General features: G+C 35.6%; 4 protein-coding genes across 4 annotated transcripts; 3 read left to right on the top strand and 1 right to left on the bottom strand.

The window, feature by feature from the left end:
* Positions 1-3410, top strand: LOC132183709 (phenylcoumaran benzylic ether reductase Betv6). Its single transcript, XM_059597098.1, has 5 exons — positions 1-266; positions 403-537; positions 2368-2605; positions 2700-2903; positions 2999-3410. The coding sequence occupies exons 1-5, from the start codon at positions 84-86 to the stop codon at positions 3163-3165; spliced, it is 927 nt and encodes a 308-aa protein (XP_059453081.1). The 5' UTR covers positions 1-83; the 3' UTR covers positions 3166-3410.
* A 4334-nt stretch (positions 3411-7744) lies between these two features.
* LOC132184887 (phenylcoumaran benzylic ether reductase Betv6-like) lies at positions 7745-9988 on the top strand. Its single transcript, XM_059598673.1, has 5 exons — positions 7745-7927; positions 8061-8195; positions 9086-9323; positions 9424-9627; positions 9754-9988. The coding sequence occupies exons 1-5, from the start codon at positions 7745-7747 to the stop codon at positions 9978-9980; spliced, it is 987 nt and encodes a 328-aa protein (XP_059454656.1). The 3' UTR covers positions 9981-9988.
* Positions 9989-11764: 1776 nt separating this feature from the next.
* Positions 11765-16138, bottom strand: LOC132183710 (protein RER1B-like). The gene is made up of 4 exons (XM_059597100.1): positions 15946-16138; positions 14931-15303; positions 12385-12565; positions 11765-12292 (listed from the first exon to the last, which is right to left on the bottom strand). The coding sequence occupies exons 2-4, from the start codon at positions 15278-15280 to the stop codon at positions 12236-12238; spliced, it is 588 nt and encodes a 195-aa protein (XP_059453083.1). The 5' UTR covers positions 15281-15303; positions 15946-16138; the 3' UTR covers positions 11765-12235.
* Positions 16139-17397: 1259 nt separating this feature from the next.
* LOC132184897 (gamma carbonic anhydrase 1, mitochondrial) lies at positions 17398-22090 on the top strand. The gene is made up of 5 exons (XM_059598687.1): positions 17398-17666; positions 19356-19499; positions 20183-20308; positions 20406-20557; positions 21421-22090. The coding sequence occupies exons 1-5, from the start codon at positions 17552-17554 to the stop codon at positions 21703-21705; spliced, it is 822 nt and encodes a 273-aa protein (XP_059454670.1). The 5' UTR covers positions 17398-17551; the 3' UTR covers positions 21706-22090.
* Positions 22091-25730: the final 3640 nt, after the last annotated feature.

The raw sequence follows: 25730 nt of genomic DNA, 5'->3' as shown, positions 1-25730 counted from the left end.
TTCATCAGAAAATAGCTTCACCTTTCTGTGTCTGATCCCCCCACCATTTGTTGGATAATTCTCTTTTTTCCAAACATCTCAATATGGCTCAGAAAAGCAAGATTTTGTTCATCGGAGGCACCGGCTACATCGGAAAATTCATCGTGGAAGCAAGCTTAAAGGCTGGCCATCCCACCTTTGTTCTGGTCAGAGAGAGTACGGTCTCTGATCCCGTTAAGGGAAAACTAGTTGAGAAATTCAAGAGCTCAGGCGCCACTTTGGTCCATGTACGTACATCAATTTCTGTGTTTGTGTTTTTTTCCGAATGTGTTTGTGTTTTGTGTTTTGCCGGCACCATCGGAAAGTTTGATCTGGTCGGAGAGAGTGTGATGGTGTGAATTAATGTGGGCTTTTTTTTTTCAGGGAGATCTGTATGACCATGGAAGTTTGGTAAAGGCGATTAAGCATGTGGACGTGGTGATATCGACGGTTGGCCACCTGCAGTTGGCAGATCAGGTCAAGATTATTGCCGCCATTAAAGAGGCTGGAAACGTTAAGGTTGGTGTCTTTAAAGTACTCAAAACTTGGCCTAATTAATTGTTTCCTCATTTTTCTCTGTTTTTTTATTTTTTTATTTTTTTTTATTTTTTTATTTTTTAATTACTTAATTTTTCATTGACTGAACATGTTTGATAAAGTAGCCAAAAAAAAAAAAATCTAGTTCTAAGAGTTAGTGTAAAACGCTTTTAATTTTTTTTTATTTATTAAATATGTATTGTTTTTTTAAATGCTAAAAAGTCCTTCAAACACAATTCTAACCATGTCGGCAGACTTAATTTTTTAAAAAACAAAATAAATATCAAGATAAATTATTTACAGTAAAACTTAACATCATTAAAAAAAAAAAAAAAAGAAAGAAAGAAAGAGAAATATTTGTTTTATTTTTTATTTTTGTCTGTCTCTTATTAATCTCATTATAAAGGAAGAGCAAATTTACCGTCTCATAATTTTCCCTTCGTAGGTTGTGAATCAAAAGTCAAAGTGTAGGGAAGGTTTGAAATCTACCATTTTGGGATTATTTTATTTTTTCATTTTTGTACCAATTTGTAAAATCAATTATTAGATCGTGAACTTACGTGAATTTCATAAATTTAAGAAAAAATTACACTTTACTTTCAAAATTTGGGGCGATTTTTAATTCGACCACCAATGTTTTAATTTTTGCAATGTACTCCAAACTTGCAATTTTTTATTTATTTATTTTTTTTTTCAATTCGACTAATTTCATTCAAAAATTTTTATATTGCCCATAATTTTTTTACTTTTTTATTAAAAAAAAAAAACGAAAATTTGAGATTGCAAAAATGGCTAGATGGCCGGCCACCCCAAATATTTTTTTTTTCAATTTTTTTTATAAAAAATTTAAAAAAAAATTAAGAGCAACATGAGAATTTTTGGATGAAATTGATCGTATTGAAAAAAAATTTCAAGTTGGGGGTGCATTACAAAAATTAAAATATTAATGGTAGAATTGAAAATCGCCTCAAACTTTGAATGGTAAAGTGTACTTTTTTTCAAATTTAATAATTCATCTATTAAATTTATAAGAGAATAGACTTAAATATCAAAAACTTATTGAATCCTAAAATACATATATTTATATTTGGTCCCAAAGACATTTTCATAGACTTTTCCAACAAAAAATTGGAAAATTTCGCAGAATAATGAACAAATATAGTACGGACGAGAAGGGTGGAAAATCCCTTGACGTAATCCTTATGTCATCTTGACGCAATATTTAAAATAATTATTAAATTTGTGATTAATTTTAATATAATTTGATTTTAAAAGTTGGATAGAAGCTTCTTTGCGTCATTATTATATGATAAATACGTTGGACCCCTCCACTATGACTTAAAAAGAGAGAAAAAATACGAATAGTTTTAAGTGAATATTATTCGTGCCCTGTGCCCCCACACCAGATGTCACGTCTACACCCACCATTTTGGTGGAGCCCTGTGATGGGCACATTCAACCTACTCTGTAAATAAATGATTTAAAAGAAAACAAAAAAAGAAAAAAAGTGAAGGGGGTCGGAATTACCCTTTATAGAGATTCTCGACAATTTTATTAATGTAAGAGTTTTTAAGGGAAGATTATGGGCAACTTGCCTACATACTCGGATATGTGAATTGAGTTTCATAAGAACTCTCTCGTATTTATTGTTCTAATTTGTAAAACAAATTATTAGAAATTCGATAAACGTATTATGTTTGTCTGTATACACGTAGCAATCAAGACAATAGGGAAGAGAAATGAAAAAAATTCTATGGAAAATGGTGTGATAATGTTATATGAAAATACTCTTGAATTTCTTGTATTATGCAGAGATTCTTCCCTTCGGAATTCGGAAACGACGTGGACCGTGTGCATGCTGTTGAGCCAGCAAAGACTGCATTTGCCACCAAGGTTGAAATCCGCCGCAAGATTGAGGCCGAAGGCATCCCCTACACTTACGTCTCATCCAACTACTTCGCTGGATATTTTCTCCCTACTTTGGCACAGCCCGGACTCACTGCTCCTCCTAGAGACAAAGTCACCATCTTCGGAGATGGACATGTCAAGGGTATCTAACATTTAATCTAACGGTCCATATGTTGCCACATGACAATTATATTGTCACTGTTTGATTTTTTTTTTTTTTGGTTTTTTTCTTGCAGCTATTTTTAACAAGGAAGACGACATAGGAACCTACACAATCAGAGCTGTGGATGACCCAAGAACACTGAATAAGGTACTCTACCTCAGGCCTGCCAAGAACATTTACTCATTCAACGAGCTTGTTGCCCTCTGGGAGAAAAAGATTGGCAAAACTCTCGAGAAAATCCATCTTACAGAGGAGAAAATCTTGAAGGACATCCAAGGTCCGTGGAAATTTTTTTTTGAATTTTTTAAATTTTTCTGCAAAATTGTAGATAAATTTTATTAACTAACAAGTTTGACAACTTTGTTGTTGCAGAGGCACCAATTCCAATCAACGTGATATTGTCAATCAACCACTCGGTGTTTGTGAAGGGTGATCACACCAACTTCGAGATTGAGGAATCCTTTGGTGTGGAGGCTTCCCAGCTGTACCCGGATGTGAAATACACCACAGTGGAAGAATACCTTCAGCAGTTTGCTTGAGAAAATGAAACCCCATGAAGCTCATGTTTTTATTATTATCATAAATAATCATAGTTGCTGTGAGTGACTTAATGTGAGGAGTGTTTGTATCTTTTCTTAATGCAGTATATATATGCTTCATGCTGTGCAACCTTTCACCTTATACTCCTCGGCATTTCTCTTGGTATATGCATGTATTCTATTCCACCTCTAATATGTATATCTTCTTTATTGTGAGAAAATCTATAATAAAAAGTGTTAAATTATCAGTTGTCTAAAAAATTTAACCCTAAAATAGGAGATGAATAATAGAGATAAGAAAAAGTATCAAAATCAATATAAAAACCCTATACTCTTAACAAATAGGACAAGATAGGTCGGTTCGATCAATTAAAAACCTATTACACTCAATCAATTAAAAACATATTACACGAACGGATCTTAGGATTTGCAGGGGAGGGAATGCAGGGTGGGTTTGGCTTGAGGTTGTCGAAGTTAAAATGTGTTCAAACGCTCTCTTAAGAAGTGAGTATCAACAAATCAGGCTCAATAGTAGAATATTTAATTGAAATAAATGATAAATTATAGAGTCCAATTCCAACTCAAGACCTCTTATTTGTTAAGTTGATTACAAAAATAATTATTTAATTAATATTTTAATTGTCAATTTTACAGATAATTGGGTTAAATGCCAACATGAGATTGTTTTATGCCTCGAGCACCAATAATGAAGATAATAAAAAGAACACAAACGTGCGCGCACACCAGTGAAAGAGAGACAGGTTGATGCCATGGAGCACAACTTGAGACAGCTGAAATTTTTGTCTCAAAATAATATTTTAAAATAGGAATTAAATTGAGGACATCTTTAGAACTGACCAAAAGCTTGACTTGGTCTTATTACGACAGGAGCCCTAGAGAATGTATTTCAATTGTGTATATTCACTATGCCTTGAAAGAAGCTTATTAAAACTAATTGAACCATGGATTGAGATACTCTGCAATTGGTAATGAGTGGTTTAGAATGACCTGCATCATTTCAATAACAAAAAAAAAAAAAAAAAAAAAGGGACAAGAAAATTATTGAGGTGTAACAGTGTCGCTTTGCTTCTTAGAATATGCTTTGCAGTATGCAATTTTGAATGACATAAGAGGTTTTGGCTTCCCTCATTAAACACTAATTAATTTTTTCAAATGAGATGGTCAAATGTCTGATTGACAAATGGTGTCAGAGCCAAGGTCATGAGTTCGAGTTATTAGAGCATCACATTGAGGGAGGAATTGTTGATGTGCAACAGTACTACTTTGCTCATGTGAACAGCTCTTAGAATATTCCTTGCAGATATAATTTTGAATGCCATAAAATACTTTGGCTTTCCTTATTGAATACCAATTAATTTTTAAATGAGATGATAAAGGTTTCATTCAACAAAAATAAATCACCCAAACCAAGTTGAGGGTAATCAAACACCTTAAAAAACAGGTTAAATGGTCGAACAAAAACCCCCCTACAACATTAGGGATGGTTATTTATCCCCAAAACATGCTTTTTAGAGCGGTCTTACCACTCTCAAAATGTTTGTAGAGGTGGTCGACTACTCAAAATAGGCCAAGGGTGGCCGTATCAAGTGACTTTTTTTTTTTTTTTTTCCCTTCTTCTTTCTTATATTGCTGACATGGCTCGTTTCTAGCTCTTAATTACAAACGAACAGATGAGATTAAGCAAATTGCCAAAGGGTATCTGGACCCAGCCTTCTCTCAGCAAATCGAACCACTCGCAAGGCGACACTTCAAATTATTTGTGTATAAAGAAAGAGAACAATTCGTTAACAGCAAAATCTTCCACTTTCCAATATTTCTCTGTTCCTTCTAGCGACCAATTTACTTACCTTATTACCAACCGCGCCGCCCCCCTTTTTCTCTGCTTTGTAAAATGACAAAAAAACCACCTTAATCACAAAGCAATGCAGTTTTTTTTTTTTTTTTTTTAAATATACTGTCGGCGACATATTTACAACCCAGAGAGCTGCGTCTCCAATGGTAGCTTAAATCAGGTGTAGGCGAGCTCTTAGGCTCACTTTACTCTCATCACCAGTGTCGGTGCTCCTTAGAAAAACTCGTGTCAGGATAGCTTTTCTAGCCTTCAAAGCTGCTGGTTTTAGTGTCGGTGCTGGTGTCGGTGCCGGTGCCGGTGCGGGTGCCGCCATTAGAGGCAGAGCTATTGGTATGTTTCCTGGATGTTTTTCTGTATATCCCATAATGCTCCCAGCCTTCATCCCTTCAAGTTTCTCACCTGCAAAATTTGACCCAGAAGATGTCAGTACTTTTCACATAACAACAAGGCACCGCAGAGGAACCAACCCATGCACAGAATACAAAAAATCTACAGAATATACAAGCAAATGTAAAAGTTTCCCATCTCTCAGTATCTCTTACCGTTTGTGACCAAATCGAGCTTAGAATTCTCTGACAGGAGAATAAGTGCGGGCGTGATGATTGTGAGGGCGGCCCAGAAGAAGAATATCACCACGAAGGTTCTTTCCATCACAAATTGGAAAAATTAATGCTCTTTCGTGGGGTGTTGAGAGGTTTTAATACAATTAACACGAAGAGAGAGAGAGAGAGCAGAGGACTTGGAACACATTAGCTGGCCATGTTTAAGGAACATTGTTATTATAAAATTCATCAAGTATTACTCTGTTCTTATTTTTTTTAATCGTTGCATTAGCAAAGTCAAGTGTATAACAACTAAACTTGTGATTTTGGTTGTTCAGTTGTTGGAGGGTTGTTATATAGTTTGCACCTCTGATTGGACATCCATCTGTCATTTATACTTGGTCCATAATTTGATTATTATTTCCATTTATCAGATGAAATTGGTAGTTAACTACAATTAGTATAATCAAGCTTGACAATATATATCACAAGGTTGACTCTTAACGGGTTGGTGGGTCGATCGACCCGACTTGCAACCTGTATTACCGGTTCTAAATTGGGAATTAAGCGACCTATTTAGTAATACTGTATGCCCTAGAATTAACACATCTATAAACTTTCGAAGTTGTCCAACTGAGAAACAAGGTAAAATTTGACGAGTGTCCGCAATAATCAAGGCAATATTGTTCCAATTTGAGAAGAGGCAAGCTTTGCTATTTGCCAAGATGACAGAAAGGGAATCACCTTTCAAGGTCATATGAGAGGAGGAAAAGGGGGAAGTTAACTCAATAATTAGCAGTACTCCATGAGCTTTACTAGCAATAACCTCCAAGGGAAAAAAAACCTTTTAGCATGCAACCTGGTAATATTACTATATTTAGTATGCTGTTATATAATTGCCATATAAATTAATAATGTAGTAATACAAATTAAGCATTAGATCAACACTTGTAAAAAAATAAAATAAAATAAAATAATTTTCATTGCTATGTCATCCTAATTTTATGTCAATTATATAACAGTATATAGTAAATAGCATTACTCATTACCCTTATCATATGATAAGGCGACAACAACTGAGTATGTGGATCTAATATTGCAACAGCAAAATTGGCTTTGATGCATGTAAAGCAGATTTCTAAGCATTCAAGTGAAAATTGGGAGCGACACCAATTTGCTTCAAGGTGCTATATATGGATGCCAGGGGTTGTTCCTTCATGGATGACTTTATTTCTTACCATCCAGATAAAGTCCAATGGTAGTGAAATGGAGGGAAAGCCAAGTGAAATGGCATTTGCAGCCGCTGTACGTGCTCAATGATTCTAATGGTTCTATTATTGTTGTTGTCTCCAAGCATTTTCCCCAATTGGATGTAAATAATGTAGGGGAAGCTGACGCAGCTCTGGTGGCAGTGAACTTGGCTTGTTCTTATGGCTGCAATACTCTCCATTTAGAATGTGATTCACTCATTATTACTCTGGATATCAATAAAGCCAAAACTTTCTATGATTGGAACTTTGCTCCTATCATTGGAGACATTCAACAACCGCTTCAATTTTTTTTATCAAAATTGGACCGCTTCAAAGGCTTTTTGCATTGCTAATTTTAGAGTACATGATCAGCTTGCTAAATCAGCCGTTTCACCCATAATATTTAAAAGCATTCCTATTTACTTTTCCTTTCTTTTTGTCGTATGCATTAATGGTGGGAACTCACCTTTATAATTTTCCACTAGTTAAACTTATACCTCACCTGAACCCCACTACCTCCCAAGAAAAAAAAAACTATATATATATGATAAAATTCCACATTAAAAAAAGAAGAAGGAAATAGTAATTAATTCACACATGAAGATTTTAAATCATGTTTAAAAGCATGCATGATTTGATAACATAAAATAAATATATTTTCTTCTTTCCTTTAGTTTAATCTTCTTCTTTTTTCCTAAGCTTTTCCATTCATTTAATTAATTGTAACAATAACAATTGGTGTCGGTTGATAAAAACATTAAACATGGTTAAAACACAATGCATGCATATGCATGATTTCTCCAAATCTATAAATATTGCTCCCCACCCCACTGCTTAATCAATCATACAACACTTTCACCTTCCCTTGTCTCCACTACGTGAAATTTTTTCTCTTTTTTGCAAAAAGCTTTACGATGGCTCAGAAAAGCAGGATTTTGATCATCGGAGGCACCGGCTACATCGGAAAATTCATCGTGGAAGCAAGCGCAAAGGCTGGCCATCCCACCTTTGCTCTGGTCAGAGAGACCACTCTCTCTGATCCCGTTAAGGGAAAACTCGTCGACAACTTCAGGAGCTTGGGCGTCACTTTGCTCCATGTACGTGCATCAATTTCTGCACGTGTTTTTTTTTTTTATTTTTTTTTTGTGTTTTGCCGGCACCGGCCATCGGAGTGTTTGGTCTGGTCGGAGAGAGTGTGATGGTGTGAATTAACGTGGGCTTTTTTTTCAGGGAGATCTCTATGACCATGGAAGTTTGGTAAAGGCGATTAAGCAGGTGGACGTGGTGATATCGACGGTAGGCCGCCTGCAGTTCGGAGATCAGGTCAAGATCATTGCTGCCATTAAAGAAGCTGGCAATATTAAGGTTGCGTCTCTAACTCTAATCCGACATCCTCGTTCGTCGGAAAATAAAATGACTCTTCAAAAATTACTATTAAATTCTCTGTATAAACATTCGGGGGAACTAAAATGATTGTTCAAAAAATACAATTATTTTTTTTTAGTCTCAAAATGTAACTCAATCGGCTAAGACCACACCTAATAAAGCGGAAGTTATTAGTTCGAATCCTCCTCTTTCCTCTCATGCAGATATGTCAAAAATATACAAATTAACTAAACGGCAATTCCACCACCACCCCTTGTTCATTTTGGGGTGGTCGAATCGGAGCCTCCTCAAATCCTTATTCTTTCATTTTTTATAAAAAAGATGATTGTTTTTTATTTTTATTTTTTTTGAGAAAAATGTAAAATTAGTCATTGTAGTTTATTTAATTTACAATTAGCCATACAGTATCAAAATGAACTCAATGGTCCATGAAGTATGCTAAAAAAATAATTTAGTCTTTATAATCAAATTCCGTCCACTAATTTAACAAATTTTGTTAGTGTGATACTGACTTAAATATGATAAGTATTACAATTTTATTGGTTCTAATGTTTCATGCTATTAGAATTTGTTAAGTCAGTGAACGAAATTTGACTGAAAGGACTAAATTATTTTTTTAGCATACCTCATAGACTTTTGAGTTCATTTTGATACCATAAGGAGTTAATTACAAATCAGGTAAACCACAAGGACTAATTTGCATTTTTTCCTTTATTATTATTATTATTTTTTAAAAGTTTTCTAGTATTAGAATGATTTTAAGGGCATTTTGAGATGAAAAACACCAAATAAGTCATCTGTGTATTATACCCTATAATAATTAGTAGAAATTATAAATTTTTATGTGGCCTAATTAATTAATTGTTCAGAGATTCTTCCCTTCGGAATTCGGAAACGACGTGGACCGTGTGCATGCTGTGGGGCCAGCAAAGAAAGCATTTGCTACCAAGGCGGAAATCCGCCGCGCCATTGAGGCAGAAGCCATCCCCTACACTTATGTCACTTCCAACCTCTTCGCCGGCTATTTTCTCCCTACTTTGGCACAGCCAGGAGCCAGGGCTCCCCCAAGAGACAAAGTCTTTATCTTCGGAGATGGAAATGCCAAGGGTAACTAATTAAACACTAATTTCTTTAATTAAGCTCTGGATATCCAACTAATTATTTTGAACATCTTGCAATTTTGATCAGATTTTTTTTTTTTTTGCAGCAATTTTTAACAAGGAAGAGGACATAGGAACATATACGATTAGAGCTGTGGATGACCCAAGAACAGTGAACAAGATACTCTACCTCAGGACTCCCAAGAACATTTACTCACTCAATGAGCTTGTGGCCCTCTGGGAGAAGAAGATTGGGAAAACCCTTGAGAAAATCTATGTGTCAGAGGAGAAGATTTTGAAGGACATGGAAGGTTAGTGGGAAAAGCTTTGATTTCTTGAATATTTCCAAGGATCGATGCTACAACAAAATGGACGTTTTGATGATAAAATAAACATAGCATGGGTTTTTGATTGTGATGTTCTTTATAATATTGCAGAGTCCGATTTTCCAGTGAATGCGATATTATCAATCAACCACTCTGTGTTTGTGAAGGGAGATGAAACAAACTTTGAGATAGAGGATTCATTTGGCGTGGAGGCTTCGGAGCTATACCCAGATGTCAATTACACCACTGTGGACGAATACCTCGACCCATTTGTCGGTGACTCCATGGTAGGAGTGTTTCCACCTGCTCTCTTTGGATATTGTAATAATCAACCATAATCCTGCAATAACTCGTGCATTATATATGTATTGCTTTATGCTTGTAATCGCCTAATAATGATTAATCATTTTAAGAGTTACATTATTATTGGAAGGACAGGAGAGTGACTTATATAGATTGAGATATCTTATAATTCTCTTTAAATTTGAAATTCTTAAATTCATAAATTTCAGTCGTTTATTTCATCTAAGCGTTAAAATAAGCAATGTTACGACATTTAATGAGAAAATATGACTTATTAAATTCTTTGAAGGTAGCTTTCTCATTAAATGTTAAAACATAACTTATTTTAGACGCTTAGATAAAATGAACAAAGGAATTCGAGGCATCTCAATCCGACTTTTAGAATTACACATATTCTTAATTCTTCGAAAAAAAATTGAACCAAGGATATCCAAACCTGGATTGAGATCCGGTACCATATATATTTATATCATTCCTTTGATAGATGGATCGACCACTTCCAAACTAATTGTTAGAGGTGGACAAAGAGAGTGGTTGGATCACCCCTTTAGCACAAGCCAATTTTTCTCTTTCTTAGCTAAATATTTACAACTACCAAAGTGAGCTCTCTCTCAAAGTGTAGCTTCCATATGGAATTTGGGCATGTTCTCTGCCTCAGTTCAGCTTGATCATGGTCTTATCACTTCACCAGTGTCATTATTCCTTTGAAAAAAATCGTCAAGATAGCTTTTCTAGCCTCAAAACGGGAGTCAGTCCTGGTTCTGGTGCTGGTTCCGGTGCCGGTGCCGGTGCCTCCATTCGTGGCAGAGCTATTGGTGCTTTTCTTGGATGTTTCTCTATATATCCCATCATTCTCCTAGCCTTCGTTCCTCCACTTCTCTCACCTGCAAAATTTGTCTCGAAACATGTTAATTAACACTACCAGATGACAACAACAAGGCATAGAAAATGAAGTGTCTCTTACCGTTTGAATTCATGTTGAGTTTAGAATTCTCTGAGAGGAGAATAAGCGTGGGAGTGATGATTGTGAGTACGGCCCAAAAGAGGAATATCAACACAAAGGTTCTTTCCATCATTTTTTAGAGAAATTTATGTTCCTTGATGGGGTGTTTCAGAGTTTTAATACAAGCAGAACAGAGAGAGAGAGAGAGAGAGAGAGAGAGAGCAGGACTTGGAACACATCAGCTGGCCATTTTTAAGGAACAAGATGATTATTATAAACTTCAAAACTATCTTTTTATATAAAATAAAAATAAAAAATAAAAAAAATTCGTTGCATTTGCAAAGTCAAGTATACACCGACTAAACCCATGATTTTGGTTGTTCAGTTGTTGGAGGGTGGTTGTATAGTTTGGGTGTATGATTTGGGCATCCATCTGGCATCTCATGCCCAAGTCAGTATCCGTACAGCCTGCTTTGCAATGATTTATTTTTATATGTCCATTATTTATACTTGGTCCATGATTTGATTTTAAATACCATTTAGCTTATGAAATTGGAGGTTTATTGCAAATAATATACCTCCAAGCTTGACATTACCATAAAAGATTCTCCCAAGTGTTACTAGCTCTCATAGACTAGGTCCAGCTAATATGTCCCATTCTTCTCAAATCATTCACATCTTATTCACCAAAATCACTTTTTAATTAATTTGACTAAAATTACTAGTTCGTATTCTTTCTATTTGGCCAAGGGGGGTTCAAGGTGTTTTATATATTTCTAGTTTTTATATTATAATCGACACGTGTCATTATCTTATTGGTGCTGACATCATATTTAACCGTGTCCATTAAAAAAAAAAATTGAAAGGTAAGATCCGTTGAAGTGAACAGGTACTTCATCTTGCTTACATTCCTTTCTAAAGAAAAACAATTCTGAGCAATACAAGGAAACAGGGGAAATTAAACAGGGGATCTAGGAAGGGATATGATACCATATAATAGTGGAATTGCCCTTCCCATACAACATTCTGACGGCTCAAAAGTACAAGAAAAACATGCTGAAAAGATGAGGCTCATCTTTTTTCAGATTTAAATCCTCGGAAAATACAGCATGTCAGGAATAAAAAAGAAGAAGAAGAAATAAAGACAGTTAAAAAAAAAGTGAGAATCCCCTGTCATGCAAATAACAGTTGCTCATACACAAAATCGACTCTTCAACATGTATGTGAACTTTGGAGGTGGCCTTGGCATGAAACATTTGTTCCACCCAAAAAAAAAAAACCCAAGAGAATCAAAGTTGCAAGGCTGCATTTTTTCTGCCCTCATCCTAAAGGGGATGTCCCGAAGCTTCAGTCCACTCTGCCTCTGCCACTGCTACTTGCAGCAGACTTCTTCCCCGTATACCTCTGTCAAAACCAAGGAGACAAGTTACACAATTTCACTGCCAGGTTCTTGAGAGGAACAAAAAGTTGATCAAAATATCATTAAAAGCTCAAACCTGCTTTCCAATGCTGAATGGGACATATCTATACTTAATCATGTGCGTGATTTGGCGCTTCATTGTGAGGACAAACAGCACAACCCAATAGCAGAGCAGTATGGGCCAGAAAACAGGGACGTCAAATAAAGAAAAGAAGGTCATCAGAAAAGCCACGCAGAAAGCCTTTGTGATGGAATACCTGAAAGCATAAAACCAAGAGAAATAACTCATTTTTAAGCCTCTACTAGAGCTCACAGAAATCCAGTCTCCTATTAAAAAGATATGCCAGACAAATCGGAGAGGCTCACACAATGACGATTGATGACTCTTAACAAAAAAAGCCTTATCTCAACTACAGAAGTCAATTCCACCATTTCTCTTCTCACAATCTCTGTTTGGTCTTTCCATTGTCCATACCAGACATTCAGTTTAAACCATATAATGATGAAAAAGATTCATGGCTACATAACAGGCTGCATATCATAGATGGTTTTAGAACTAATTCCAGTGAGCATGAGATTAAAAGGAGTTTCCTACAAGCACAACTGATTGTTCCTATGCCCAAATGTTCAAATTTAAGAATAAAGGATTATGTGTACAGAATAGATACCAGAAATATCAGCAAAAAGATTTAAGAAAGAACCAACAATTGCTAACGACAACAACTATAGTTGATATAAAGTAAGTAGTAATAGAACTTCTGATTAACCAATTACCATGAGTTGTATATTTTTGCAGTGACTGTAGTTGGGATTAAAAACTATTAATGTACAATGAAGTAGTGTAGATTCCATCATATGTTCCATAGAGTCCAATTCCACACCACAGTTAAAAAAAAACTGGGCTATGCAAAACTTTTACCAAAAACTATGTTCTCTCATGATCGCACTTCCTATACTGCAGGATGTGAAGAGCACTGCAGACTTCAACTTGTTGCTCCACTCTAGTCATGCAACACCATATGATTTCAAAAATATCTTCCACAAGACGAGTCATGTACACAGATGATTATAACGGAAAGCAGATAGACCCATACCACATCCAACCCACCATGACTAGAACCTGCTGTATCTCTCTGATCGAAACTAATTGTTTCTACAATAGCAGTTTTACTAAGAAAAATAAATTGATACAAACTTTGAATACAACTTACCCTTGAAAACCATCTTGCAAGGAAAAAGTGTCCAAAAGCTTATATACACATGGTTAAGAATGTACTTAAGCCATGCAAAACACTTAAGATCATAATATACTATCGCGCTCCACAGCTGATGTCCACGATGACCAATTCTATCGACATTGACCGGATGATAGCCATTTTTCTTTTGGTAGCTCTATTCATCTATTAGTATTCAATGACTTAACACTATACTCATACACAGTACCAAGGCAATTTAATTTAGCCTATAGGTCACCCCCTCCATATCTCGACCACAAAACTGCAATCCATTCAATTCCATGCTCGACGAGTTGCATCATATCTCATATTTAACGTGGTGGCTGACTTTGATGCCAAATAATACAAACTTTTGGTAGAACTCACATTTGAAAACCGACTTTCAAGGAGAGGGTGCCCAAGAACTTATATACACATTGTTAATATTACACTTGACCCATGTGGCAATCCAAAAGATAGAAGCGGCTCTATCTCTTTGATCGGAACAAATTGTTTCCACAATAACAATTTTACCAAGAAAAATAAATTGATTGCGAAGTCTTGGTAATTTCAAATTTCTCATATTTAACAACTTTATCGGTATGAAACCCACTATCTGCTATCTTCAATTATAGAACATAAATTCCTCTCCTCAAAACTTCTCATTCTTAATGTCTAAATAAAATCCCCAAGTGATTGACAATAATAACCCACTAATACAAGTTCACTTTGCAAAATTGTCACTCAACAGACTTATATTGCATAAAAAATTAGTTGGGTCGATTCCTCTACCCTGGTTCTAGTGTTGCATAATTACAAGATATCCAAACTAATAAAAGCAAACAAAAGGATATACATGACAAGATGAAGATTCAACATACAATGATCATACATACACCTCAATGTTGAGACTGTGAAAATGATTGTGAAATAACTATCGATAAAATGGTGCTAGCCTTCCAATGGTTAGACTGGAAATTAACTTTTGATATTTAAGCTTCCAAGATTTAAATGGGTGACCTTCCTCCTAAAATGAAAACAATAAAATGTGTACAACTCAATGAAAAAAAAAAAAAAATTATGGCCTTAAACGTAATAGATAATTAAACTCCATAAAAATGGTATAGTTTCATCAAATACAAGTCCTATAATTTTTTCTTAGAATTATTTACCGGAATAGAATGAAATGCAGTGAACAGACTCCTCCTTCCTAAACAAACCCTAATATAGTGTAGTTGAAAAGGAGTGGTTCAATCACATACTATTGCTTGTTGTCACCCTAAATCACATAACCAGTTGAGAATCAGCTAACAACCACTTTAAGATCACACCATAACAAAACTTAATTCAACAAATAGAGTGAAACAATTCACAAAACTAGTCTCCAGAAGAGGAATTCTTAGATTACCAGAACTTAAACTCAGGAAGGCGTCGAACAAATGGCCTGAACTCATCCGAGCCTCTCGTTGGCAATGAAGCCCCATCCAAGACTTCAAGCTCTGGATCAACCTTAGGCGACAAAAACCCAATCAACAGATTCAAGATGTAAATTCCTAGGCCATATGATATAATGTAAAATCCCTGAACATAATAAACCCTCAACATATAAATCGTGGCAGCAGCAAGAGTTCCCAGCCATCGCTGGACCGGGTGAGGGGTGGACCGATCCAAATAGTACTGAAATGTCCTCACAAAATCATTTCTCCACTTGGCAAGAGGCGCCACCGCAGAGGCAGCATCACCCCCAACTCCTTCCATGAGTTAGTAGTCCCTAAATCCCCCTGCAGATCAAAAAGCAATAAATTGTAGCTACCGCAATGACCAAAAGGTGTGCAGCGAAAATCCCTTTTAATTACTGAGTTAATGAAGGAAAGTAAAAGCCTAAGACACCATTTCGGATCTGATGCTACTATTTGTTTTGGCATTCAAGTGATGTTAATTAGACTACTTGTTTTAGTTTTTTGGGCCATGTGTGAACAACTTTAACAGCACCCATGACTGACAATCGTTGTGTAGTCCTTTTTTCTCAGCAACCAAACAGCATATTGGCTTTGAAATTGAGCAACAGCAGATTCAAAACGAAAGAAAAGCTACAAACTCAAACCCCAAATGGTTTTACACATAAAATATACAATACAGATAAGCAGAAGCCGTATAAAATCGAAACATCACATTAGTTGCAACCTCCAACATAACCCAAAAAGAAACTTTCCAAAAACATCAAATATTATATTCTTATTCCTGAGATATAGTTACCTTAAATATAGCCCTTACATATTTCAAAAAATCTGTGACAAAAACCAGATAGATCACAAACTAAATTCCCAAACAAGATTAATTGATTAAAACATGGTAAAACAAGATTAATCAAAGGCAGCTCAAAAACACAAGAAAATGTATGAAAACAGAGAGAAAAAACTCACCTTTAAGAAAACTGTGAAATTAGGCTTAAGAAAACTGTACAATAGATCCGGTGCGATAATTTTTGTGAATGGTGAGGGGATGATCGACGGGGAGCGATTTGCTTCAACTATTCAAAGAAAGAAAGAACTCGCTGTGGCAAGTTACGGTTCTCATGTGCATCGCATTTTGCACCAAAACGCACAGTTTCTATTCCGCAAACTTCCGCAAACTTAAAACGGGCTCCTTCTGTACCGTTTTATTATGTGTGGAGAAAATTTCAATTTTACCTTTTTTTTTTTCGTTTTTAATCCAAGAAATTTTTAGAGAAATACTATGATTCTTCCTAATGTTATTATTTTTTTAAAAAAGATATGAAAGATTAATGGGGTAAATTTTTTTTTTTTAGAAAATAATATCCACATCGGATAGGAAATACCAATAAAAGCTATTGCTTGAAATCCTCACTTGGTGTAAACTCCATATGGGTAATGCTGGGGGATGAGGATCCACTGAAATTCTAAGAAAATTTCAGTTTCTGAAATTCTAGATCTAAGCGTCCATTTACATCCAAGGGCCAAGGTCATGCCACGTGTTTTACTAATAATAAAATAATAAAATAATATTTAAATTTTAAAAAAGTAAATAATAAAATAATACAGGGTGGCTTATTAATGGGACACATGGCATGACCTTGGCCCTTGGATGAAATGAACAGTCCAGATCTAGAATTCCAAAAACTAAATTTTTTTTTTTGGAATTTCAATGGATCCTAATCCAATGCAGGGTGCTCTTCTAGTATTTTTTTTTTATGTTCTTTTAACTGAGATGTGACTTTTAAAATCACAATTGAATTTGAGATTATTATTACTATTTTTTTTTTGACATGTCCGCACAAGAGGGGGGAGGGAGATTCGAACTAGTAACCTTCACTTCATTAAGTGTGGTCTTAGTCGATTGAGCTACCTCTTGAGGACGAGATTATCATTATTAACTTTAATCTATTGACGATTTTAAAAGCCACATTACAATTGGGAGGATACCAAGAGAACACTAGAAGAGCACCTAATATTTCACACACAAAAAAAAAAAGAAAAAAAAAAAGGTAATTGTGATCGATAATTAAGACCTTCAGATATTTTGACACATTCACTTGCATTAATTGGCATCTTAATTTCCACACGAATAATAATAATATTTAAATCTTCAATTTTTGCATTTCAAAAAATCACATAAAACCCCCCCCAAAAAAAAAAAAAAAAAAAATTAGCTTCAAATTTATTACGAACCTAAAGGGGAAGGCATCAAAGTGAAGCGTTTTGAGGATACGAGTTTCAAAATTCATTTGACACTAATAGCGGCAAGAAAATTCGCCGTGAAAACTGACACCTTCGTCGCGCAACGGATTCACGAAAACTTAGGATCACGAAACGACGACGTTGCTTTCCCATGTATCGGTGGTATTCTACCCTACTGCTTCAGTATCATTTCCAGCTCCACCTTCGCTCCCCATCTCTCTCTCACACACACGCACGCACGCACGCAGACAGAGCTGAAGCTTCACTAAAAGCCCCAAAACCCCAGCGAGTTCAACGGCTTACAGTTATCGCAGATCGACAGCGAAGCAAGATGGGGACCCTGGGAAAAGCGATATACACCGTCGGATTCTGGATTCGCGAGACCGGCCAGGCCATTGATCGCCTCGGCTGCCGCCTCCAAGGCAACTACTACTTCCAAGAGCAACGTAAATGCCCTTCCCTCTAACCCTCTCGATCTCTCATTCCCAAAATCCTTAAATAGAAATTTACACAAATTTTTCATTTTCGTTTTTTTATTTTTTCTCTAATTAGATCGGTTCTGTGTATTGCTATTACTTTGCAAGTCTTTGATTTTTCCTTTTTCAGTTCTTTTTGAACTAAATTGAGCTGAAAATTACGAAGTGGAACATAGAGGAAAGGCACTGTGTTTTTCCATCATTGAGCTGAAGGCATGAGGAAGAAAGTGTATCTCAGAATGTGTTATGTATATGAACAAGTGTTAGTGTAGGAAATTTCATGTGAATAAAGTGGATTTTGATGTGATATTCGTAACTAGCGAGTATGGTTTAGTTCATAACATGTTGGAAGAACCTGTAAGATATTGAAGAAAGAGATTCTGCAATGGGTCAAGAATTGCTAGGATATGTAGAAATTTTTTTCGAGAGGTCTATAAATTTTTTCTCAAGTTATTGTTACGTGCATGCCTTGAACACACGCTTTTAGATGTATTGATGCTTTAGCACATTCATGTTTAGTGGAAGCGTGATTGAATACTTATTGTTAAATCACTAGTTGTCCCAAAAGTAAAGAGAAATGATGAATTTAATCATTTAATTTATATTTTAACACTTGGCCTCGCGCGTGAGCTCAAACTTCCCCTCAATAAGGTGAAACCCAACACTAGAAATATTTAATTAAAATTGAAAGTTAAATTGTGGAATTAGGTTTGAACTCAAAAGCTCTACTATAATACCATATTAAATCATCACTTATTCCAAAAGCTTAAACACTTATAGATGTCATTGTAAGGTTGCTTGTGCCATTGGGAATGTTTTCTTCAGTCGATTTGGGTTATTTTGGGTTCTGCCTAGACAAGTAGTCGATTTGTATGCTTGTTGGTGGACTGCTGGTAGTGAGTGTTGTTGTGTGGAAAATGGTGTCTTCGTACTTTTTGTGATGTCTATTGATAGAAGTTTTGAGGACCGTAAGAAGACCTTGGAGGAGATTTAAGTCTTTATTTTTCAAGAGATTGTATCTTTGGACAATTGCTTTTGTTTCTTCTTTGGTGATTAGTTATCATGATTATCTTGTTCTTTTTGCCCCTACTAACTAAGTGACTTTTCTTATATACTTCCTATGTACCTGGGACGCCTTACCTTTTTAATGATATCTCGATTACTTATATATAAAAAAAATGTTAATTGAATTAGAATTGCCTCTTGGGCATAGGCTCATGTAGTGAAGGGATGGGGTGGGGTGTCTGGGTTATGTCCTAGGTGCAAATCTCATCAATCTGCAAACAAAATATTGAAATAAGATTATTTGAAGCATTTTGTTCCCACACAGCTAATCATTTAGGTTCTAAATCAAATAGTTGCCCTTTATTTGTAGAGTACCCGAGCAAAATCCCATGCTACGGCCGCTTTTGATAGTCTGTTTACTTGGTTCATCTTGTTTTCTTGAGTGCTTTAGAATTGCATAAAACAAATCATTGTTCTTGTTTGCTTTGCAGAGATTAATGTAAATGGGCTGCATCATTTTCTTCTCCGTTCATATTTTAATTATATACGTTTTATGTCACGTCTTTGTTATGACTTACATATAGAATTTTTGGCTGTAGTTTTTTTGCTTGATTTCTGACATACAACAAAGTATTGATTATGATTTCTCTCTAGTGTCTAGGCATAGAACTCTCATGAACATATTTGATAAAGCCCCTGTGGTTGACAAGAATGCATTTGTGGCCCCAAGTGCTTCTATCATTGGGGATGTTCAAGTTGGAAGAGCATCATCGATTTGGTATGGATGTGTCTTGAGAGGTAAGATTCTTTATGTATGAATTCTGTGGTGTATGACTATGAAATTGGACTTTTTTTCTTTTTTATTTTTTCAAAGATAACCCTTTTTAAAAAAATACACTGTTTTAAAATGCCCTTTTCTTCAGTCTTTTTTTTTTTTTTGGGGGGGGGGGTGGCATTTCATTGTCTGAATGAGTGAATGGAATGCCCGATTAATAAAAAACATTATACAAGACTGAGGCACCTCGGTATTGTTCCATGACAATGAAATTATAGTTTATTGCCACCTAGTATGGCAAACTATGAGTTCCTTTTGCTACTCAGTTGTTTCTCAAACAATTTTATTTTCTAGAGAAATATTATAAACCTTGATTTACCTCTTATTTGGCCTTGTTGTCTCTCAAGCATGTACTATATAGTTGCCCATAATGTTTTTGATGAGGAGTACATCCATCAGAAGTAAGTCTTGGATGAGTCTGTAATCAGATTAACTACTTGTGAACGACTAGGTGGAGTTATCTGGATGTTTTAGTACCTTATTCTAAAGGGATTTCTCCTTCTTGACATTGAGGGTTGCCCCAATCAGCAGCCTTCATCCACTTCTTGAAACCCAATTATGGGGGAGTTGCAAGTTCTTCAAGTTTCATTCTTTAGCTGGATGCAAACTTCTTATTTGGTAATAAACCTTAAAAATCTGAGCGTAGGTGATGTGAACAGCATCAGTGTTGGATCTGGAACTAACATACAAGACAACTCCCTGGTGCACGTGGCGAAGTCTAACCTAAGCGGGAAGGTCTTACCTACTATTATTGGGGACAATGTTACTGTAGGTGAGTGATATGCTGGTGATAATATGCATGATGTGAAATTACCTAACCATCTTGGTTCCATTCTTTTCTGGATTAAAGTGAAATTTGAACTTGGCAGGTCATAGTGCTGTTATACATGGCTGTACTGTTGAGGATGAGGCCTTTGTTGGTATGGGAGCAATACTCCTTGATGGTGTTGTAGTTGAGAAAAATGCTATGGTTGCTGCTGGAGCCCTTGTGAGACAGAATACGAGGATCCCCTCTGGTGAGGTATGTCTGCAGATACTCTTATCTCACTTGAATCTACCAATTTATTTGAAAGGGAGTTTATATGTCATATGCAAGTATACATGAAGTAATTTAGAGGGATATAAATTTATAATTTAACATTTAATGGTAAATTGTCAACAAATGGTCTCAATGCTGATCAAAGATAAGCGAATATGTAGAATGGTGAGTCTGTGCTCAGACTGTTCAGAAAATTCCTTGTGCCACAGCAGATTAATCTGCATATTTTCTAAAGATGAGCAGGTAAGTGTTTTGTGCTAGTTGGAATGAGATAATCACCATAGTAACATTATAGTTTCAATATTCAAAAGCACAACAATGGCATGCAGCAGAGTGGGATTCTGTGCTCATGGTGACCACAAATGTGATGGTGATTGTAGACCCCACACTGGTCCAAATTTTCTAATGGCCCATTCATTAGATAGTGTTATAATGTCGAAATAACGGGTTTCTTGAGGTTTATAAACTTCTGTTAGGTCTGAAATTGGCATGATAGGTTAAAAAGAAATAAGGTTTCTTAATCCTTCTATACCTTTTGTTGCTCTCTTTTTCTCACCGTCACTCTAGTTAGGCTATAGACTCCCTTGTTTTTCACAGTGGGAAAATGTCTAGTGTGTTTATTCGTTGTTGGGAGAAAAAAAAAAAAAAAATCTGTTTCGTGCCTTCAGTTGATTCCTTAATGATTGCCTTGGTTGGACTTTGGTTGAGATTTGATATATAACACCATAAGGCCAATTTAGTCCTTTCTTTTGTGTGATCTATCCACAGCTCTGAATTATTGCATAAGGAACAGATGCTTAACTTTGACAAATGATTAGTGCATGCTTATTTAATATGAATCACAGGTATGGGGAGGCAATCCTGCAAAATTCCTGAGAAAGCTCACTGACGAAGAGATAGCCTTTATTTCCCAGTCAGCCACCAATTATACGAACCTTGCAGAGGTCCATGCAGCTGAGAATGCAAAGCCATTTGATGAGATTGAGTTTGAGAAGGTTCTCCGCAAGAAGTTTGCTCGTCGGGATGAGGATTATGACTCAATGCTGGGTGTTGTTCGCGAAACCCCCCCTGAACTTATTCTTCCTGATAACATCCTACAAGATAAAGCACCAAAGGCTCCTCAAAAATGAGATTTAGTAAATTTTTCTTCAGTTTGGAGCTTGAAATTCCATTGAGGACTATTTGTTGTTATGAGCAAATACATGGAGAAGGGATTATTTTCTTTCCCAATAATACCAGACGTGTTAGGGCAGATTATGGCTTCTTTCTGGGTTTTGGCTCTAGCCTTCCTGCAGTTTTTTGGAAACTGTCTTCTGTTTTGGGTAAAACTGATGCCATAAGCAGCACAAATGTTATTGCTTTGTGTTCCTTGTGTCTAAGGTACCTGTTCTTCAGATGATTTATTGATCTGTCCTTGTAAGTGTCAAGTCATTCTAGGCCATGACATGAGAATATTTTCTCCTTGAAGTCAAATGTTTTGCAGTACTCTTCTGATAGTAGTCATATTGTTCTTTACATGGAGCCTTAGCATCCGTTGCTACCGAGTAGTTTTGCATATGATATGTGCCCCTCTTGTGGCCTTGCAAACTCTAATTGGTACCAGATTGTGCTCGTTCAACTGATTCAAGTGATTCATTCAGTTTTGAAAGGCTATATATAAAATTTTAGTTTGCAGAGATGGTTCAAACTTGGCCACCCATAATAAAGGGCTAGATCTTGGAATTGGGGATTAGGGCTGTAAATGAACTGAGTTGTTTGGAAATAGCTAGAGCCTTACTTGTATGAACTTGGCTTGAGTTCGGTTCGTTTAATAAATGAACCAAGCTTGAACATAAATTTAGGCTCGTTTTGTATAAACTCGACTGAAATCGTATAAGTTCGTACAACTTTATTTTATTATTTTTAACTTTGATATATATATATGTTTGTGTATAGTAAATCAATATACGTACTATAAAACATGCATATAAACTTGAGATTGGATTGTTTAAGAATCAAGTTAGAGCCTATTTGAAATTATGTTAAGGAGTTTAAAAAGTACTTTTAGTACATAAAAAGTTGTACTAAACAAAAAGTTGGGCAATTTAGTAAAAGCACTCAAAAAGTGCTTTGACCTTTTGCTCTAAAAATGCCAAAATGCATTTTTGGGAATAGATTAAAAATGAAGCTTTATTTAAAAGGCCTCCTTTTCTTTTTTCTTTTTTTTCTTTTTTTTTTTTTTTAAAAAAATGCAATCTCAAACAAACTCTTAATTTATCTAATTAACTCAAATGATAAAATATTAATAATAATTAATCAACTTATGATTTCTATGGATTTACTGCAACAATAAACAATGGTGGTATTTACTTGTATAAGGAATGATTAAATTAATTGAGTAACTTTTGAATAAGCTTGAGTTCGTTCGAGAAAAAAAAAAAAAACCGAATTTGAACTAATCATCTAGCTCGAGCTTGGCTTGTGCTTGAAACAAAATTAAACTAACCGAATTTAAATATTCAATACTTGGTTCGATTACAGCTATATTGGATTGGAGACCGGTCTTTACTTAATTGTTTGAATGGATAAACCCTTTGATTTTGGCATAGGCTGAGGAGTCGGCTGAAAGAAACATTCTGTCAAAGGCATGCCTCAATTTTCCAAGATTACATTTTGTCTTTTGTCTTTTCTTACTCGGTGTTCTTCTGGTTTTTCTAATTAGCTGTTTGTTTTGCTGTCTGTTTCTTTGCAATGTTGTCAATATGATGTATTTAACTGGGAATGGCATCCAATAATTCGAGTTGGATATTCTCTAAGATTGGACCATCGGTTGTTGGTTTTGAGTTTCTTCCAATGAGGATATAAAATTTTAATATAATTAATTAATTATATAGGAAAATATCTCTTAAAATTCTCACTACATTTACCTCATTGATGTTTAAATACCTTTATTTGTCCCCAAAGATATCTCTTGTGCGGACATGTCCAAAAAAAAAAAGTAAGGCCGAGAAGTTACTTCTAAGAGTGCATGAACGAATATCTTTTTAATGAATAATATATAAAGTATACCAATTATCCTAAACGCATCACAAATCTAAAAAATTAAAATCTACAAAATTAGAATATATTTATTTTATTTTGGGTCGAGAGAATATTGTCTACTTTGGCTTTTTTTATTTTATTTTTAATAGTATTTGATTTATAAAAGGCATAAAATCAGTTGTATATAGTTGGGGCCACGGCCCACCGACCTCATGGGTCTCAACACATATGGCCATGGAAAATTGCCGATACCGTGCCTTGGGCGATTGAATGGCGCATCTTCAGTAATCAGTATCATATTAAACGTCGTCGCGCATGCCTGATGCTAACAACTAAAGAACATGCCCCGCATGCAGCATGCATGCTCACATCCTTGGAATTCATCTTAAACAAACAAAGTAAGCTCACTTTGTTTCGACGTGAAATAATTTTAAAAAAATATTTTTCGTACTTTTAGATGTTTAGTATAACGTAAAAAAAAAAGTCAACAAAAAATATTTTTCGTTTGACCTTGTAGCTGCTGGACACGTGTAGTGTCCTTGATCGATCTTTCTCATTAATAAATTGATTGCGGGATTGAATTTGTGGAGATCTAGAGTGAGTGAAGATTGAAGCATGAGCAGTGGTTATTGATCCAGCCAGCGGGAATCTACCCAAAGGCCTAACGAGGGCAGTTTGAATAATAATAATAATAATAATAATAATAATAAGGGCAGCACAAATCCCTTATCATAACTTTTTGTGCAATAATTTGAAGAAATGGGAATCTTTGAAAAAAGAAAAAGCCAAAACTCCGTGATTTCGGCTGGGTTCTTGTCCAAACTCGATCACAACAATTAAGGCTGTCCCACTAATCTTTCATATCATATCTAATGCCTCCCTTCTCTTTATGTCACACTACATGTAGGGTTTGCGGTGTGGTGCGGTTTTGTTTCATTCTTGTCTCATAGATATGCATGAGATGAAGGAGATGGGGATGCAAATCAACAAAAGTGGATATATATATAGATCGACAAGATAAGATGAAATCAAATACAACGTGGGATGTGACTTATTGTATATTGTTGGAAGTTAGTTTTTGGGTTGAGTTAGGCCCAAGACCCATTTCTAATATGGTATCAAAGCCTAACCCAATTAATTGACTGTGGCCTACCGTCACCTATTGTCGCACGTGTTGGCTTGGATGTCTTCTCACCACACGTGAGGGGGCGTGTTGGAAGTCTCACATTGCTTAGATATTAAGGAGATGAGCCATTTATAAAGTGAGGAAAAACCTCAACTCTTGAGCTAACTTTTGGGTTGAGTTAGGCCCAAAAACCCATTTTAACATATATATATATATATATGAATGTATTCTTAATACAAGTTTTACTTTGATAAAATAGTATGAGCATGAGGCATCTAGCTATATATGACCGCATATAAAAATAAAATGGTGCATGTATGGATGTTAATAATGGAGTGCATGTTACTTCTCTTTTGTATAATGCGGTAGTGGTTGAAGCTTTAATTTAGGCTTTCAATCATGTGTGAGAATATGTTGGAAACTTTCAGATTCAGTGGTAGAGATATATCGAGCTGCGTCTATGTTCGCTGATGATGCCTTCAAGATATAGCCCATTCTGAGGCTCTCAACCAAAGCACTCAGCCACTTGCGCGGGTATTTAGAATAATTAAAGAAAGCAAAGAATTGCACTAGCTAGCCACCACTCTACTTGGGGTGGTCATCGTGAGCTATATATTATTTCGTTGGAAGAGGAAACTAGGATGAGAAGGATATGCAAATGTAACTATCGCTAGCTATTTCCTGGCATCTCATTCCTTCATATATATTTATAAGAATGGTCAGCCATTTCAGCTTGACCACCCACAGAGGAGAGTGGTTAACCAGTTCTAAAAGGGTGGTTGAGCATTCGAAAATACGCCAAAGGTGGATAAATTACCTTCAAACTTGTTTTTAGGTGGCTGATTACCTGCAAGACAATTGATATATAGGATGGTCATATACACCACTCCAAACCCACCCAATCCACCTCTTTGGTCTATGCTTGTTGGCATGACTCTTCCAACCGTTTACTATAAACAAACACCTAAGTTTAAGAAAATTGTAGAAAATTTGAATCCAAAAAATAAT

Source organism: Corylus avellana, chromosome ca6 (assembly GCF_901000735.1).
Source record: "Corylus avellana chromosome ca6, CavTom2PMs-1.0".
In the NCBI taxonomy this organism is placed as follows: Eukaryota; Viridiplantae; Streptophyta; class Magnoliopsida; order Fagales; family Betulaceae; genus Corylus; species Corylus avellana.
The sequence above is the reverse complement of the archived record's forward strand: the minus strand, read 5'-3'. Positions and strand labels throughout refer to the sequence as shown.

Excerpts from the sequence above, each read along its gene's own strand:
- LOC132184887 (XM_059598673.1), top strand. The coding sequence starts at position 7,745 with ATGGCTCAGAAAAGCAGGATTTTGATCATCGGAGGCACCGGCTACATC. Across the intron at positions 8,196-9,085 it reads AAGAAGCTGGCAATATTAAG|AGATTCTTCCCTTCGGAATT; the intron begins GTTGCGTCTCTA and ends TTAATTGTTCAG. Across the intron at positions 9,324-9,423 it reads CGGAGATGGAAATGCCAAGG|CAATTTTTAACAAGGAAGAG; the intron begins GTAACTAATTAA and ends TTTTTTTTGCAG.
- LOC132184897 (XM_059598687.1), top strand. The coding sequence starts at position 17,552 with ATGGGGACCCTGGGAAAAGCGATATACACCGTCGGATTCTGGATTCGC. Across the intron at positions 17,667-19,355 it reads CTACTACTTCCAAGAGCAAC|TGTCTAGGCATAGAACTCTC; the intron begins GTAAATGCCCTT and ends ATTTCTCTCTAG. Across the intron at positions 20,558-21,420 it reads CGAGGATCCCCTCTGGTGAG|GTATGGGGAGGCAATCCTGC; the intron begins GTATGTCTGCAG and ends TATGAATCACAG.
- LOC132183709 (XM_059597098.1), top strand. The coding sequence starts at position 84 with ATGGCTCAGAAAAGCAAGATTTTGTTCATCGGAGGCACCGGCTACATC. Across the intron at positions 267-402 it reads CAGGCGCCACTTTGGTCCAT|GGAGATCTGTATGACCATGG; the intron begins GTACGTACATCA and ends TTTTTTTTTCAG. Across the intron at positions 2,904-2,998 it reads AATCTTGAAGGACATCCAAG|AGGCACCAATTCCAATCAAC; the intron begins GTCCGTGGAAAT and ends TTGTTGTTGCAG.
- LOC132183710 (XM_059597100.1), bottom strand. The coding sequence starts at position 15,280 with ATGGAAGGAGTTGGGGGTGATGCTGCCTCTGCGGTGGCGCCTCTTGCC. Across the intron at positions 12,566-14,930 it reads CTTCCTGAGTTTAAGTTCTG|GTATTCCATCACAAAGGCTT; the intron begins GTAATCTAAGAA and ends TTATGCTTTCAG. Across the intron at positions 12,293-12,384 it reads CATTCAGCATTGGAAAGCAG|AGGTATACGGGGAAGAAGTC; the intron begins GTTTGAGCTTTT and ends TGGTTTTGACAG.